This window comes from Eulemur rufifrons, chromosome 20, assembly GCF_041146395.1.
Source record: "Eulemur rufifrons isolate Redbay chromosome 20, OSU_ERuf_1, whole genome shotgun sequence".
NCBI lineage: Eukaryota > Metazoa > Chordata > Mammalia > Primates > Lemuridae > Eulemur > Eulemur rufifrons.
In genome coordinates this window covers 10,844,258-10,861,052 of record NC_091002.1, presented here as the reverse complement: position 1 = coordinate 10,861,052, position 16,795 = coordinate 10,844,258, and the positions used below count along the sequence as shown (strand labels likewise).

Genomic DNA, 16,795 nt, shown 5'->3' with positions numbered 1-16,795 from the left:
CTGTCTGGGAAGTTTTATTAATAGTCAAGCAACATCAAGCCTCCGGGTCTGTTTCCAGGAACTTCAAGCTCCTTGGAAGGGGCTGAATTCTGGGGAATCCCACAATGTCCCAGCTATCCAGGGATGGATGTTGCAGGTCACCCAGGAGCCCTTTCCTCTTTGGCTGTATAAATTATAGATCTTGGAGTTAGACTGGACCCTGAGAACCTTTTCCTCATTTTAAAGAGGAAGAAGCCAAAATCCCAAAGGGCAAGTGACTTACTCCAGGTCATAGAGCTGGTCAGTGGTGGCTCCGGGACAGAATGACACTACACCACTGAGCTGTCATGGAAATCAACAAGCCAAAGGTATTGACATCACCCATCCATACTCCTCCTCCTTTGACAAATGGGGCTGGGACCATCACTACTTTACCCCAAAAAGAACCAGAGAGAGACCCTCAACACTCAACTGATCTGAGGACATTCAAAGGAGCATGGCGCTCCTGTTGCTTGTTGCTGCCCAGCGATTACAATATCTTCACATCTTCTTATTAGAAACATCGAAATAGAAAACAATAGAAGTCTCTGCCCATGGCTTACAGTGTGGGACATTCCCTCCCCTTCACCTTTCATGCTGTGTCTCCATGCCAACGCCGTCACTAAATCAAGTGTCTACGAATACACTCGCAGAAGAGCTTTTTACTTCCTTTCCAATGCTCTTTAAAAACAAACAACAACAACAACAACAACAAAACGAGGGCCAGCAAGTTTCACAAGGAATGACACAATCAATCAGCTCTTGAGTCACGCTGAGCTCTTCCTAGTTTGAAAAGATTCCTCTCTGAGCTGATTCATCTATTTACTATAGGAAGGGAGACAAGAAGATTCACTTTTTGCCATTTTTGGTATAGAAAGGTCTGATTCCTCTGCCAGCAGAGCAGAGAGTGGAGCAAAACTTTCAGGCAGCAAGCTGTTTGTGACAGTTACATTGCAAGCAAGAACTGGCATGTGTGGAACAAACTGCACAAGACAGTGGTACCTATGGTTAAAGTGGGATCAAAGAAATGGGGTGTACCCAGGTACCCAAGGTGGGATGAGCTAGGAATGAATGTTTAAGGAACAGGAGGAAGGACTGGCGGAGGGAGGAAGTGAACTTGGAGAGGTGCGCAGGGCCAGATTGTGCAGTCCTGATTCTTGAATATGTTCTTAAAGCATCATTTGGACTCCATGGAGTATGGACACAAGGCCCATTACCAAGCTCCTGCAGTGGGCAGTGGCCAGACCAAGGGCCACACCAGTGGAGATGAGGAGAAGGAGAGAGATGGAAACCCAGATTGAAGGTGAATGGCCAGAATTTGCAGATGGGTGGGGTGGGTGGAAGGGAGAGAACTCAAGGCTGATTTCTAGGATTCCAGCCTGTACAACTCAGTGCATGGTGGTGACAATATGGAGATGGCAAAGCTAAGCAACAAACAGGTGTGCAGGAAGAATGAAAGGTGTCTTCATTTTCAAAGACAAAAGTCTTTTAAAACCTCATAGCTCCATTTCAAACAAGATTTGAACTCCATGTAAACCCAGGAAGTGTTGTCTGGGTTGCCAAGGAATACACACACACACACACACACACATACATATCTCTCCCACATGCAAATCCACATGTATTCCAAATCACACTTTAAGTAGTTGTGCCTAATATGTTAAGACTTACTGCCTGTTGTGTTTTACAAAAAAGTTATAGTACCATAAATATATGTGTTTGTAATGTGTGCGTTCGGATCCAAGTGTGGGGATAAAGCCATCCTGGGGGACCCACCCTGTGTGAGGAGGAGTAAGGGGTCTTGTCATGAGCCAACTCTGCAAAACCAGAGTGATAAAGTCAAATGAACTTGGGCCTGTGTCCAGGAGGGAATGAGAGAGCCCAGAGCCAGCCCAAACTGCTGGTCTCATCACAGCTTCCGATGCTGAAAAGCATTATGCTAACCGCCCAAACTACACCTCTGCCTAATCCCTGTGGTCCGTGGTGCAGAGGAAAAGGCAGTTCTCACAAATCCAAGAAGGGAAAAAAAAATTAATTCCTCAGGCTTCCACCTTTCTACATAAAACAACAGCAACCAGAGTGCTAATGAAATAGCTGAGAAGACAGATTCCGTGATTGCCTTTGGAATCTACTCACGAGCAAGCAGCAGGGAGTCTTTCAGAATTCTGAGGATAAATCATGAGAGTCAATGGAAAGCATCCAAACCAAAGGCCCAGTAGTGAGGGCTGCACGTAGACCTAATTTGTAATGTGCTTAGGGATTTCTAGGCAAAAGGACATGTCATCAAGAAGTCTATTTGCAAACAGCTGCTGGGGTTCTTGGGAGAAACGGTGAAGGGAACTTTAGAAACTAAGTCCATCAAACAGAGCACCACCAGGAGTCAAGGGCACATGCCCTGGGGGTAAAGGGATGGGAAAATGGGCACCATCTTGGGCCCCTGATGATGGTGCCTGGGAGGGTTGTTGACTGAGTTTATTCCAAATGTCCTCTGAACCAGCTCCTTGGGATCCGGTTCCAAATTTCTCAACAAGATGAGCTGTGCAAATTGAAAGGGCAAGTTATCTTTGGGGCCCTTGAGGTTCCTTAAAGTGTGAGAACAAGAGCGTACCAGAAGTGAGAACAGTTTGGGAAAATCTTCTGGAATCTTTGAAGGGAGCAGAAAATGAGCTGGGAGTTCAGGGACGCAGAGGGGTGTTACAGAGCTTGGGCTCTGGGCCTTCACTGGGCGGAGCCCTGGGGTCTGGAATGAACCTGGCCACTTACTTCCCAATAGTTGCCTCCCAGGCCCAGTGGGCTTTGGAAAGCAAAGCCACATTCCTAAACCTCCCCTCCACCCATCCCTAATTGATGACATGTTTGGGCACCTTTTATATGAGGGACACTGAGTTTGGTTGTGGAAATAATACCTCAGTAGATAGAGGCCAGTCCTTCAAGGAAAGAATTTAACTTAATAGAAGCTGGAGAACATTGTGATCCTCATTAACAATGAATTTTGTTTAGATGCCATGTCTTTGTGAAAATATTCAGAAAGGACTGTGAGTCATGGTTAAGTTGTGAAATAGACACATCTTTGCAGGGGAGGTCTCTGCTGTCCCTGGAAGTTTGCAATGCCCAGGCTATCTGGGCAGTACGGACATCAGGAAAGAGAAAAGGCATACTCCTGGTATGGGAGATCTGCATGTTCTGGCTTTAACTTGCTCTCTCCTGCCTTGTACGCTGGAGTAGCTCGAGTATTTGATTTCGTATGTGTGTCTTGAAGAAGGCCTGGCCCCAAAAAGTTCACCTTGTTGGACTTAGGATTGATGGAACCCCCAGAGCCTTATGAAAACACTGGGAAATATCTCACCATTTGAGTGGACAGGCTCTATACTTAGCAACCAAGATATTAAGCACACATCGTTCATTCATTCACTCACATGCTACCCGCTCAACAAGCAATTCCTCCACGCAAGTTGCCATTCTGGGAATTATGGGGACATGAAGCTCACTGAGCCATGGTCCCAGCTCTCTACCATCAATCTGGGAGGAGGAGAAGGACACGTTACAGGAGGGCAACAACAGAAAGTAGAATTCTGAGTCAGGGGAGATCCGTGCTACTGTCAAAAGTTTCACTGTTCCTTATGAGAAGTAAAAGAAAGCTTCAACATGGAGAGGACGTATAGCTGGACCTTGGAGTTGGATTCCAAAGAGACCAAAAGTGCTGGGGGCCTAGCCAGGAACTGGAAGCAGGAAGGCCCTGGGATTTCTTGGTGGGTAGTGAAGAGTGAGTTCTTGTTAAACCACCATACATGGGTGTATAAGAGAAGAGAACAACAATAATGGAAAAATGGTTGTCAGATGGACTGTGGGGACACTCTGAAATAACAATAATGGCAACGGCTAATAATCACTGAGCCCTTACTAAGTGTCCAGCTCTAAGCATTTGGCACGGATTGACTAATTATTACACAGAGAGCCCTGTGAAGTAGATACTATCATTATCCTCATTTTATAGAAAAACCAAGGTACAGAGAGGGAAAATAAGTTTTATTTTAAGCATTAATGTACCTAAAAGGTGGTGAGGCTGGGATTTGAACCCAGAAAGTCTGACTCTAAAAACACACTCTCTCCCCATCATGCCATGCTGACCCTCCAACGGCGGGGGCAAGAACTGGGGGAGGGTTCTGGGCAAAGCATGGCCTCAACATTGCTCTCAAGAGATTGATCTGCTGCTGGAAGAGCTAAATTTGCATTGGAGGGGGACAGATTGGATCCAGGAAGATCATTTAGGTGGTTGCTGTCTGAGCAAGTACTGGCCACAGAGTGATGCAGGGTAGAAGCAATGAAAATAGTATGATAGTTAATATTTCCTTGTGCCTATTATGGGCCAGGCACTGGACTAGGCATGTTACATGCTCCACCTTATTCAACTCTGTAAGGTGGGTGCTAGCCTCCTCCCCACATGCATATGGGGAAACTGAGGCCTGGAGTATTAAAGGTCACGCAGGCAGTACGTGGCACAGCAGGGCTTTGCACGCTTGACCTCCACACTAATCCAGGGAAATGGTGACAGAGCCAATAGGAATTGTCAAGTCCAAAGTCAGGCACAGCACCGGAGGCAATGCGCTGAAGGGAACAAATGCTTTGGGACGAGACAAGACCCTTGCTCTTCATGGCTAAGCGCATAGGAAAGGAAACATGGGGGCTGAACAGAAAGAAAGCTGTTGGGGGGTGGGCGGGAGGACGACACAGTGCACCCGAGGAGGGCATTGACAGTCTCCCATGTGGGGTGTTGGGACTGGGTGACCTCAGGCTCCCCACAGCTCACTGGTGAGAGGCATGACATCTTTTCCCACCCCCCACCTCCAAGCTGGCTCAGACAAACTGTGCCCAAACAACCTGCCTTGGGACGTTCCCGGAGGACCCTGGTGTGGCATCTGAATGCTCGCCGCACAGGCCCAGGCTGCGGAATGTGGAGGGGGGAGAAGACCTGGAGGAAGGCTAGAACTTCAGGCTGACTCCAGGGGTGGGCACAGGTGCAATGTGCCCTTCTGTGGGGCCGTGATATGGGGCAGACCTGGAGTGTGCTGTCACAGGCATTGTCTGTGCCCACCCTCGTCCCTGGGCACTCGTGCTCCTGTCATGCCAACCCCACAACGTCCATTTGCACGAGGGCTCTGGAGCTTGCCTGCTAGGCACCCCCGAGTGTGGGGCGACTGGACATGCTATGAGTGAGGGACCCCCAAGCAGCCCTCGGCCGACAACAGACAGCTGCTGGTGGATAAACACCCAGGTGCCTCGCACCCCGGCTGGGATAAGTGGAAGTGGATGTTCTCCACTATCTTCCAGTTCCCCAGTGGGGTTAAGCTCCAGCTGCCCGGCCATGGGGTAGCCGGCTTTCCCACACACGCTGTGTTGGCTGCCTTCCTTCCTCTGCCTCACATCCCCTCCCCCCACCCCCCGGAGCTTCCTGGGACCATCCTGGGAATGAAGTTCTGGCCCTGGACCCCTGGTTTCAGGGTTGGTTTCTGCAAGACTCCACCTAAGACAGTTGTCTTGGCCACAGGAGCTCTTCTGGTGCAAATCCTCAAGGAATAAAGCAGTCCCCAAGACACTGACTGTGGAACACACTGCATATACAGGTTCCTGCGGTGGGGAAGCTTCTTTGCTGTAAGGCCAGGTTTTTTGTTCAACTTGAAACCCCTTTCTGGAGTCTCTAACATTGTAGGTGGGAGATTGGGTAGGGGGAGGGAAGAGGAAGGGTAGACAGAATAAAAAACAAAAAAGGCCCCACTGGATAGCATTTATTCTGAGGTCTCAGGGAATGATAAACAGCAGGTCTTGTACTGAGGTTCTCCCGAGAGCAGAATCGGCAGCAAACAACTGGCACACACCAAAAGCCATTGAGCACGATATTCAAAATACATGGAGTGTTTTCTGATTCATTACGATAATAATTTGACTGGCTATTTTATCCAGACTGATTAGTTGAATATTTGCTAAAGACTAGTTCTTTAAGCTATGGCATGTGATAATTCCAAATAGCAGTTATCTCATTGTTTACTTAGCTTTTATACTGCTATTTTTCAGAGGAAAATAATACTCCTATAAATTGTACACACGGTCAGTACAAAACTATCATATGCAAATCTGTGACTGTTGGCAATGTCAGCTCACAAGAACAAATAAAGTTTATTTACTATATAAAAATTAATAAATAAAAATAATGTACATGGAGTGGGGAACAGGTGGACCAAGTAATAAATTAAACAAATAAATGAAGAGGCGCATACAGCAGGCTGCAGGTATCTGGTCTCCATATGTAAACATTTGGTATCTAAACAATGTGCATGCTCTCTCTCTCTACTGAAGGGAAGGGATGAGATAAAACATAAAATTATCTCTCTCCCACTACCACTTGGGGCCCTCATAAAATCAGATTTGAAGCTGTTTACTTCAAAGCTCGCACCCCAGACTTATTTCTGTTTTGTGCTGGGCACAGGACACGGACCGAAGTGAGAGCAGAGCGGCTCCGCCGGACCTTTCTCTGCAGGTGTGTAGCGAGGGCCGGAGTCTCAGAATTCTGCATCTCTGTCCTCTCCTGGGCTTTGCAGTAGGGCCTACTTTGCATGATAATACTGGCCGGTAATATTTATCAAGCCTGTGCCTCAGAAGCAGAACTTGGTGTGGGGACCCCAGTGCCAGTCATTTACCTGGGAGGGGGGACCCCGGGAAGTGCCAGGAGAAGAACAGGGACATGATCAGGGCAGGAAGAGCAGCTAGTAAAGGTAGGTTAGCAGGCGGGTTCCTGAGTGGGCAGCTAGCACTCCTTCCTGCCTGGGGAGCTCTGGGAGGCAGAGTAGGACACGCGTTTCAGTCGGTACAACTGAGGCACGAGGGAATTGAGGTATTTATCCACCACTAAGCCCCTTTCCGTCTGAGGCCTGCTTCTGGGGGCTACTGGGGGCCACTTCTTGGCTGTCCTGCCTTTGGGTAGAATGGGCTATGGGGGCCAGAAAAAGCCCAGAGTTGCAGGGGCTGCAAGGTGGAAGTTGGGGGCGGGGGGTACACACGATTCGTAAGCACTAAGGGGACAGGGAGGGGATGGTTCATTCAGTGCCGGACACTCCTCCAAGAGCTTCACACACCTGCTTTCATGTATGAGGTGGGCGCCATATCTCCAGTGACAGATGAGGAAACTGAAGCCTGGCAAGGCAGAGCAGCTTGCCCTCGGCGACAAGCCAACAAGTGGAAAAGCCGGGTCTGAATTCAGGCAGGTTTCCCCCCACGTGCTTGCTCTGAGCATCACACTGAACATCCAGCTCAGCTCCCGCAGGACCAACCCCCCAGCAAGGCCTCGTGGAGCCAGGGGGCCGCATGCTTCGACCTGGGCCTTCAAATCAAGTCTCATGAGAGAGGGGGTGAGGCAGTGATTTAGGATGTATCCAAACATAATTTACTCTCTTTGTGCTAATCCTCTCTGGACACCGGTTTTAGCTTTGTGTTGACACTGACAAATTAAGGACATGCTCAGCACTTTTCCAAGAGTAAACAGCAAATTCCACAAGCTGTTCTAATCATTTTTCTTTTCCAGAGTAAAATCCCTTAACTAAACACGTCTGCCTAGGAGTGAGTTGTTGCTGGGACCTTTCTGACCACATCACGTAGGTCCCCTTAAATTTTAAAACTGCTTGGTTAAATTTACTCCTGACGCTATTGTAACTGAGATTGTTTTCTTAATTTTTTTTTTCAGATAGTGCATTGTTAGTGTATAGAAATGCTACTGATTTTTGTATGTTGATTTTGTAACCTACAACTTTATACTGAATTTGTTTATCAGTTCTAATAGTATTTTGGTGGAGTCTTTAGGGTTTTCTATACATAAGATTATGTTGTCAGCAGACAATTTTACTTCTTCTTTTCCTATTTTATAGTTAATAATGAGGTCTATTTCAAAATTGTTAAAAGAGTGCATTTTAAATGCTCTCATTACAAAGAGATGATAAGGATGTGAGGTGATGGATATATTAATTAATTAGCCTGCTTTGCTCATTCCACAATGTATACATGTATGGAAACATCACATTACACTCCATAAATATATACAATTACTATTTGTCAGTTAAAAAATTTTCAAGACCCCCGCAGCAAGTGGTCTCTCCCCGAGCCCTGGGCTTGGTGGAAATGCCAGTTGCAGAGAGGCTTCCTGTGACATCCCAGCCCTGTTGCTCACAAGGACGGCAGCTGTGTCTGAATGGACTTGGCTCTGGTCCCACGACAGGAGGTGGTGTGTGATGGGTTAAGCAAGCACAGGTGAGATGCCTTTAGTAGGGTGTTGGGAAGGGGAGAAAGTGAAGTAAACTTAACATTGACTGAGCACCTACTATGTGTTCCCACTTTATAGAAGTGGAAACTCAGGTCAGGGGAAATTCTGGGATTGGGTCCAAGGCCCCCGGTTTATTGGTCGTATACACACTTTCCCACTCCTACTCGGGGTGTCCTTCCTCCTCCCAGAACATCACATCCTGGCCTTATTTCAGTAAGCCTGGGGGCCTGGCAGTGCCTTCTGCACATCCTGCTTGTCTGAATGGCTATACCGGGGCCATCCTTAAGAGTACTGAGTAAGGAGCAGCGCCTCTTTGCTGGCGACCTTTTCTATGGCCATCTCTGCTTCTTGCTTTCAAGTTGACAACATAAGCAAAGGGAGAGGAGATGCTGAATTAGAATCCATGGCTTGGCCGTCTAGGGTACCCACTAGCCACATGTGGCTATTTACATTAATATTAATTATAATGAAATAAAACCAAAATCAGTTCCTCAATCACCCTGGCCACATTTCAAGTGCTCAACAGCTGCCCATGGCCCACGGCTACCGTATTAGACAGCAGAGAGAGAGAACACAGCACAGAAAGTTCTGTTGGACAGCAATGGTCTATAAACATAAAACTGAGTCTCAGAGCCAAAAAAGCAAAACGATAGCCTAGGAAGACAAAAGTAACCCTTGGGGCTGAGGGGGAAAGTGAGCTTAGATACACAAGGTGCGGGGGGAGGTGGGTGCTGGGGAGGGGGCCTCTCCACGTCCTGCGGGACTCTGGCCCCTCCGCCCCCCCAAGAGCTGCTGCATCACAGGTTTATTCTTTGGCTTTTAACAAAAGCAATCTGGGCCTGGGGAAACACATCCAGGAAAACCACTCTTCCAGACATTAAAATTAAACAACAGAAATAACTGGAAGCAGCTCGGGCCCCAGGAAACAAAATCCATTTGTTGAGGCCCCTTCCAGAAAGAGGAGCTCCCTCCCCCCTCCTTTGGGACTGAAAGGGGGACAACAAGCTGGGAGTAAGGGAGCCCCTCTCACCTGGGACTTCGGCTGTCCCAGAGAGCTTCCCCAGCCTCGGGGAGCACCTCCAAATCAGCCTTTGCTTCTGCTGTGGGCGGGGGAGCCGGGACTCCTCTGCCCTCCATGCCCCCGAGGGAAGCCGTGTGGTTCAGTCATGCCGACTGGTTAAGACCTGACCCAGAGGAGGTCAACCCATAGGCCTGGTGACCCACGGCCAGGCAGGAAAAATATGAGCTGTGCCCATTAGAGACTTCTGGGGGTTGTGAACGAAGAAACTGACCAGCACAGGGAGGTAGTGAACAAGCAGATCAGGGCACAAAACACGACACCAGGTAGCATCAGAGCCAGGACGGGAGCAAAAATGCACATCACAGAGAAAAAGGCCTGCGTGGGGAGGGAGGGAGGGAGAGGTGCAGGCCATCGCTCTGCCAGGCCAGGGTTATTAAAAAATTGACACAATTTGGAATGGACCAGAACAAGCCACACACCAGAGCGAGGATACCATATGAACAGCCTCCCTCCTGCCCCCATACCCTGGTCACTTCCATCACTTCTGTCCCAAGGGCCTTCCTCCCAGGCCATCCATTTCTTCCGCAGCTTCGGGGAGAAAAGGGATCACCATGGACTCATGAGACAGAAATCGGCACTCTCCACTCTAGAGGCTGATCTGAGGATGGGAGAGAGCATGTGGATGTACACTTGTAAGGCAAGATTCCCCAGTTCCCAGACTAGACAGGCCTCCTGGGCTGGGGAAGGATGAAAAAAGTGTGCACAGGAGTTGAGGGGGCCGGGAGACCCCCCACCTTCAGATCACCTGGGGACAGTGAAAGGAATGGCAATAAGGGTCCTCGTTGTCATTCCTGGAGCACCTCCACCTGCGGGGAGCCCTGGCGTGACGGCAGCACTAGCATCCTGCCTGGACTCCGCCACGTCCCTCCCTGCAGGGAGCCCACATCCTTTATTTCACCATGAACCCCCCAGGGGCACTGGGCACTGGGGTGCTGTGAAGACGGAGACGTGGACACAGGAGTCCCCACCACTGGGCAGAGGGGGCCTAAGGCAGATGGCCAGGGACCTCCCACAGGGCTCACACATGACGCTCTGGGCAGCCCGAGGTGGCCCAGATGGCAGCCGCCCCCGCAGCTCAGTGGAGGGGACAGTCCCTTCTGCGTGGACTCCCGAGTTTCTTATGGGACGTCTCAGAGCATGTCTAGGGTTTAGAACATGAAGATGCACATCAGAAACATTCTTACTGATGGCCTTCCCCCTGCACCCCCATTGGCAGGTTCGGGCTGCTGGACTGGTGAGCAGCCCTTCTCCCAAACAGACGGGCTGGAGAGCTTGCCTCAGTCATGGCGACGGAACCCTTTTCAGATGCGTGACACTTTATAGTCCCTTACACATAAGCGTGTGGAAATGTCTGCCTGCCAGAAGAGAGGAATTGCATTTAAAATGGGAAAAGAAGGCTTGAAGTTTACAAAGAATACTCTTGAAAGCTGACAAGGTGCATAGTGGGTATTTATTCCTGCTGTGGAGTTTGATCTACTAAGGATAGACAGCTGCTCACACCGTTCTGAGAAACAATTTCAAATATCGATTACTTAAAGCTTCTTTTACTGGAAAAAATGTATAGCTTGGTTTATAATCGCAAAGATTTGGCTATCTATGTCCTGTAGGATAATGAGAAAAATTGCACAAGGTATTTATAAATCACAAACTACAGTTCTAGAAAATGATTCAGTCTCCTTCCTCTATTTGGGGCAAGCTAGATGGATCATAGGGTGTAAATTTCCTCATAGACAGGAACTCCCGCCTTCTGTGTCTCAGTGTCGTAATAGGCTGGATATAAAACAAGTTCTATGACAAGTGTGCTTTCTTGGGGATATCTTTTGTTGGAAAAGTTGTAAAGATCATGGATTTCCCCACGAGTAAAAAACCCATACATGAGGAACAGGCAGAAGGAATAGAAAACTTTTTTTATAAAGTGCAATGTCAGGGAATAGGGTTTCCGATTTCCACAGAAACAGAATGATCCAAGGGAGACTTAAAGCTACGGTGTGTTCAGAAAGTTGAACCAGAAATGGGCCATTTGAGTTCCACAAAGCACACACAAAAGAGAGAAGTATTTACATGAAAGAAAAGAAAAAGAGAAGCAGGCTTTGACATTAAGGTTTAAAAGACTGTGTTGAGGGGGTCTCAGAACCATCTGTGTGCCCAGACCTGTACCCAGCTGAGGCTGAAAGCTTCAAGTCTTAGCAGAAAAGTGCACCCATGGGGCCCAAATGGTAGGGGACAGTTTGAGTTTATGTGCAAACAGTAACTTGGAATAGGTTTTAGGGTATAATTTGAAAGGACTGGGCACTCTGGTTGACATCTGTGATTAGGGCCAGTTAACTCCATGAAAGGACAGCCTCACCCCTGGGGCAGCCTGGGGTGAAGGACTTCCTGCTGGGACCCTCCGGCAGAAGCCATCCCTCCCCTGCCTGGGTGAGGCAGACCCAGCTCTTCAGAGGCCTAGAGATGCTGCGTGCTGTTCAGTCCTCCATACTCACTCTGGGTAACCCTCAACAGGCCGGGGTGCTCCTCGGGGTCCCTGGGACCCTGGGATCTCCTGCCCAAATGGCCCTGAGCCTTTTTCTGTGGCCTGCCTGGGTCTTTCTCAAGTCACTGGAGGGCAGACCACTCTGGGCTACTCCTGGCCGTGCCTGACCGTATTCAGCCCTAACCCTAGGCAAGGAGGGGTGGCCGAGGGATGGCGCCATCAGGAATCTGCTTCCCACCCCTCCCAGTGCGGCAGCCAAGTCACCTTGTGGTGCTTTCCATGCAAGTTCCTGCTGCCCTCTCTGCCCTCTTACTCTGGCTCCCCACCACCCACGGCCTGGGTTTCTGCTCCCTGCAGGCTCCCTGAACCCTCACATCCTATATCCTTGTCCCTGGGGTTTCTCATTCCTGCCTGGAATCCCTTTAATCTATTCTCCTTTGGAAACTCCTACCTACTCTTCAAGAACAGCACAGCCCTGCCTCCCTGGTGCCTGATCATGCCTTCTCTGAGCTCCCGCACACGCTGTACAGGCAGCTGCTGGCCACAGCAGTTCTCTTCGCAAGACAGTGGGCTCCTTCAGAGTGAGGCTGTGTCTCAGGCGTCTGGAAGGGCCCAGCCCAGGACTACCACACTGCAGGGCTCAGGAAATACATTCTAGATGTCCAAGTGCAGGAAATCTGTGTTTAACTTCTTGTAGCTTTGACTTGTGCATTCATCTGTTTCCTGCTGGCGACTCAAATGCCAAATGTTTGCCCTTGCAGAGAATCTTCTTAACATCAAGGATGTTCATTTAATGATTCTTGAGCATCCCACACATGCTGGGCAACACGGAAGGTGAGGCAGATAATCATTCCCACACTGAACAAATAGTGACTGTGCAACTTGTGCTGTTCAATGTGCAAGACCTGGTATAAAAGGGGCTTCTCTCATGAGGCTTATGTCCAGGTTGAGAGTTCATATTCTAGTGGGTAGGATAACGTAAGATTTTGTCCTTGGACTTTAGGAACACACCAGCATGCCCACCTAACGTTTCTTTCTGCCATGTAGAAGAGGCATCCCCCTGCTCTGCCCACCTGGCTCCACTCTGGACTATGTGCATGCATGTGGACACCCAGGCAGCAAGTTAAAGCTTGCCCTACCTGGGTCTCTTCCTTCCAAGAGGTGGACCCAGGGAGGAAACTGCACAGGCCTTAGCAGTGGGCTCAGGGCTATCTGGGTGGGGAATTCTGGGGTTCTGCGTGCCTGGAGTATAATCTTGAAGAGATGGGCACCGACCTCAGCCCCTGGACTCCTTGCCCTGTGGGTTCTAAAGTGCAAGGCCCAGGGCCGGGTCCAGGAATGGCCTTAGATACCAGTGACTTCAAAGTGCTAAGCTGCAGGCTTCTGCCCACTCTTTGAGGAACTGTCTAAGGGGAACAGTCCCCATTTTCATCCACTTTGCCTTTACGCCAGCCTGGAAACGCACTCCCACAGACAGCAGAGGACTTCTTGGGTACCCTGAGCTCATGAAGGGCAAGAAAAATGCACCCCTCCACCTTCAGCTGATGATTCGGTGGGTGTAGGGGGAGCTGGAGGTGGGGAAAAGGGCCCTGCAGCTGCAGAAGACCACACCACCCCAGGAGGGTGAAAGCTCGCACTGTTTGGGAAATCTCATCTCGCAGATGTCGAGGCATCAGGGTGCTAATGGCTACCGGGGAATTCTAGATTCAACTCAGTGTCTGGGTCTCCCCAGCCCTGCGACAGGGAAGGCTCCTCGGTGCTGCAGGCGGCCTCCCTATTCACTGCTCAGTGTACTCGCAGAGATTCTCTGTATTCATTGTGCATTTTTACATGATGTCTTTGCTGAAAAGGGGCTTTTCATGCTGTTTTTGGGGAGAAGGTGTTAGGAAAGAGTTGAGAAGTTGATTGTTTCCACCCAGAGAGGGAGTCGAGCCTGGGGTGGCTCAGGGGTCCAGAGACATCCACTGTCTTTCCAGAAGCCACACACGAAGCAAGGCCAGCACAGGTGGGGTTCAAGCCCATGTCTGCTCTGACTCCAGAACCCAGGGTGTGTCTACGGACCTTCTTCAGGTATGGATTGAAAAGGAAAGTCTCTGTCCCCTCCCTTGAATCACAGTAGGCTTGTGATTGCAATAGAGTACGATGGAAATGACACCGTGGGACTTCTGAGGCCGAGTCATAAAAGGCCATGTGGCTTCCTCCTTGTTGGTATAACCCCCTCTTTCTGGGGCCTGGGCTGCCCGGTGGAAGTCCTACCACCCGAGGCTGCTGCACTGGAGAGGCCACCTGTGGTGCTGTGGCCAGCTGGGCCGGACCTTCAGCCATCCCAGCCCTTCAGCCATCCCGGCCCAGGCACCAGATGCGGGAGTGAGGATGCCCACTTGGAAGGGGGTGCGCCAGCCCTGCTCCTCCAGCTCCAGCCACCTGAGTTGGCCCCTCGAAGGCCCCAGATTCTGTGAAGCCACATTCCCACCGTGCCCTTCCTGAATGCTCGATACCCAGAACCCACAGGCAAACCAAAATAGTGACTTGGGGAGTCTGTTTCGCAGCAGTAAATGGGAATAATCTAGGGGAGAGGGAATGCCACAGAGACAGGGAAGCAGTGACGTTAGCTAGTCCAGAATGTGGCCTAGAGCTTTCTGGTGCTGCAGCCAGCCACTCCTCAGACACAGCTTCACTCACGCCCTCCCCAAACCCTCCAGATGGGCACGAGGTGAATCAAAGACAGACCTACTGGGTCTGTGCAGGAAGATGCTAGGACAATGGTGGACATTAACGGGCCAGAAGGGAAGGGAACAAGCTTTTATTGATCACCTACTATGTGCCAGATGCTGTGTTGGCTGCCATTATACTTAATCCATTAATTTAACAAATGCTTTGTCCCTGCCATGGGCTGAGAACAGATCTGGGAATGAAGCCATGTACAAAACAAAGTCCCTATTCTCACAGTGCTTACATGTGAGTGAGGCTGACGGTTAATAAGCAAATAACTGTATAAGGGCAGGTAGCGTGAAGGAAAATTAAGCGGGGTAGAGGGAATACCACAGCATTTTAGAAGGGCTGGTTAGGAAAGAGCTCCCCAGGGAGGTGGTGTTTAAAGCAGAGAGTGAGGAAGGTTAGTGCAGAGTCAGTCTGCTGACGTCGGACGCACTTTCGGCGCTGATACGAAGGAAAGAATGCAAAGCAGGCGTCTTCCAGCTTAGGAAGCTGTGGCCTTTCAAAGATGGTCCATTCAGAGGTGGCCCCTACTGGGCCTGAAGGACCCCCACCAGGTGTGTGGACAGGAGGGAGGGGAGACTCCCCTGGGGGCACTTCAGCTGTCCCCTACCACCTCCAGGCCTGCCCCACAGACCCCCAGACAGACGCAGGAGAAGGGTACTTACACAGAGCACGTGGAGGACCACTGCGCCTTGTCTTCGGTCCTCGTTGGTGAAGATGTCCCTGGGGAATTCGTGCAGGGCTACAGAACAGAGAAAGAAAGCCCGCTCAGTACACACGACAGCGTTTTAGGTGCTGTGGATCTGGGATGGCCTCCCCAGCTCTGGTTTTAGAGACCCAGTTTTCATATGGGATCCACGAACTTGGATGAGAAAAAAACCCTACATCTTTAAATCCATGAAATTTTAACCAGAATTGAGTGTTTCCTTCAGATAAGAACGTAGGTGACAAATCACAGTAGTGTTAGCAGAACCTGGGACTTGGCCCGCAGTGCAGTGGCTCACACATTACAACAGCCCTCCCTGTCCTGCCCCTGCCCACCTTTCTAACTTGATTTCTATTTGCTGCTGGACTGGACTGTCACCACCAGGCTGCTCCCACACCATGGGATGAAAGCTGACGGTGAACTGGTGGTCCCATGCACCCCCCATCCCTAACTGTGCCCCTCTTTCTCTGCCTCTCATAAAACCCAATCAACCTCCGTGGCCATGTTCTCACTTCTCTGTTCCTTTATGAAGCCTCCTGTGGTCCCTCCAATGGGAGCCCATGGCTTCCTTCTCTGGAGGACACGTCCACCAGGTGCTACAGGGCACAGCACATGAGCCCCCCACCCCCAGCCCAGCCTTTTCCCTGGGAGCCTAATGATGTGTTCAAGGCTTTCCCCAGTGGTACTTAGGGAAACCATCACCAGTTGATGGGGAAGATGTGCAAAATGACACCTTCTTGCCACTTGTCTTGTTTTGGGTTCCCCCAAAATAGACCTGCAGCCAAGCATTTGGGAGCACCTAGTTTATTCAGGAGGTGACTCCAGGATGCACAGAGTGAGGGAGGCAATGAAGCCAGGAAGGGAGAAGAATCAAAGATGATGCTCTAACAGGTGAATGGATGACTGCTGAGGACACACGGGCCCAATCTGTGGGGGTAGGAGGGACCCCCTGCTTGGCCAGTGGATTTGCCCAACACAAGCCATTGGCTACTCCTTGAAAAGGCTCTGCTCTCTGCTTCTAAGGCAGCACTGGGTGAAGGCGTCATGCAGGTCTTGGCTCAGAGCCATGGGGTATTTGGACCAGAGCATACAACTAGAATACAAAGCAAGGCTCCCCTTCCAAAGCACGGCAAGGAATGGGAGTCAATACTGTATAATATATTTGAAATTTGCTAGGAGGATAGATCTAAATCTTTTCACCATATGCACACACACACACACACACACACACAAATACACATACATATGCACGGTAACTATGTAGAGGTGATGGATATATTAATTACCTGGAATGTGGTGATATATATGTATATCACAAGATCAAGTTGTATACATTAGCATATACAAGTTTTATATGCCAGTGATATCTCAATAAAGCTCTTTAAAAAAAGCAAGGCACACCTGTACATGTCTAGCTCATCACTGATCTATTTTGTATGATCCTTTAGACACACAAAGAAAGAAGAGACAGGAAAGACAGGGATGTCATGATCC

General features: G+C 49.7%; 1 protein-coding gene across 1 annotated transcript in view; it reads right to left on the bottom strand.

Moving 5' to 3' along the window:
* SLC24A3 (solute carrier family 24 member 3) overlaps positions 1-16,795 on the bottom strand; it is a 461,900-nt gene that overhangs the window by 164,788 nt on the left and 280,317 nt on the right. Inside the window, exon 3 of the mRNA XM_069495623.1 lies at positions 15,261-15,337. Within this exon, the coding sequence (XP_069351724.1) occupies positions 15,261-15,337 (77 nt within the window). The remainder of the gene's footprint in view (positions 1-15,260; positions 15,338-16,795) is intronic.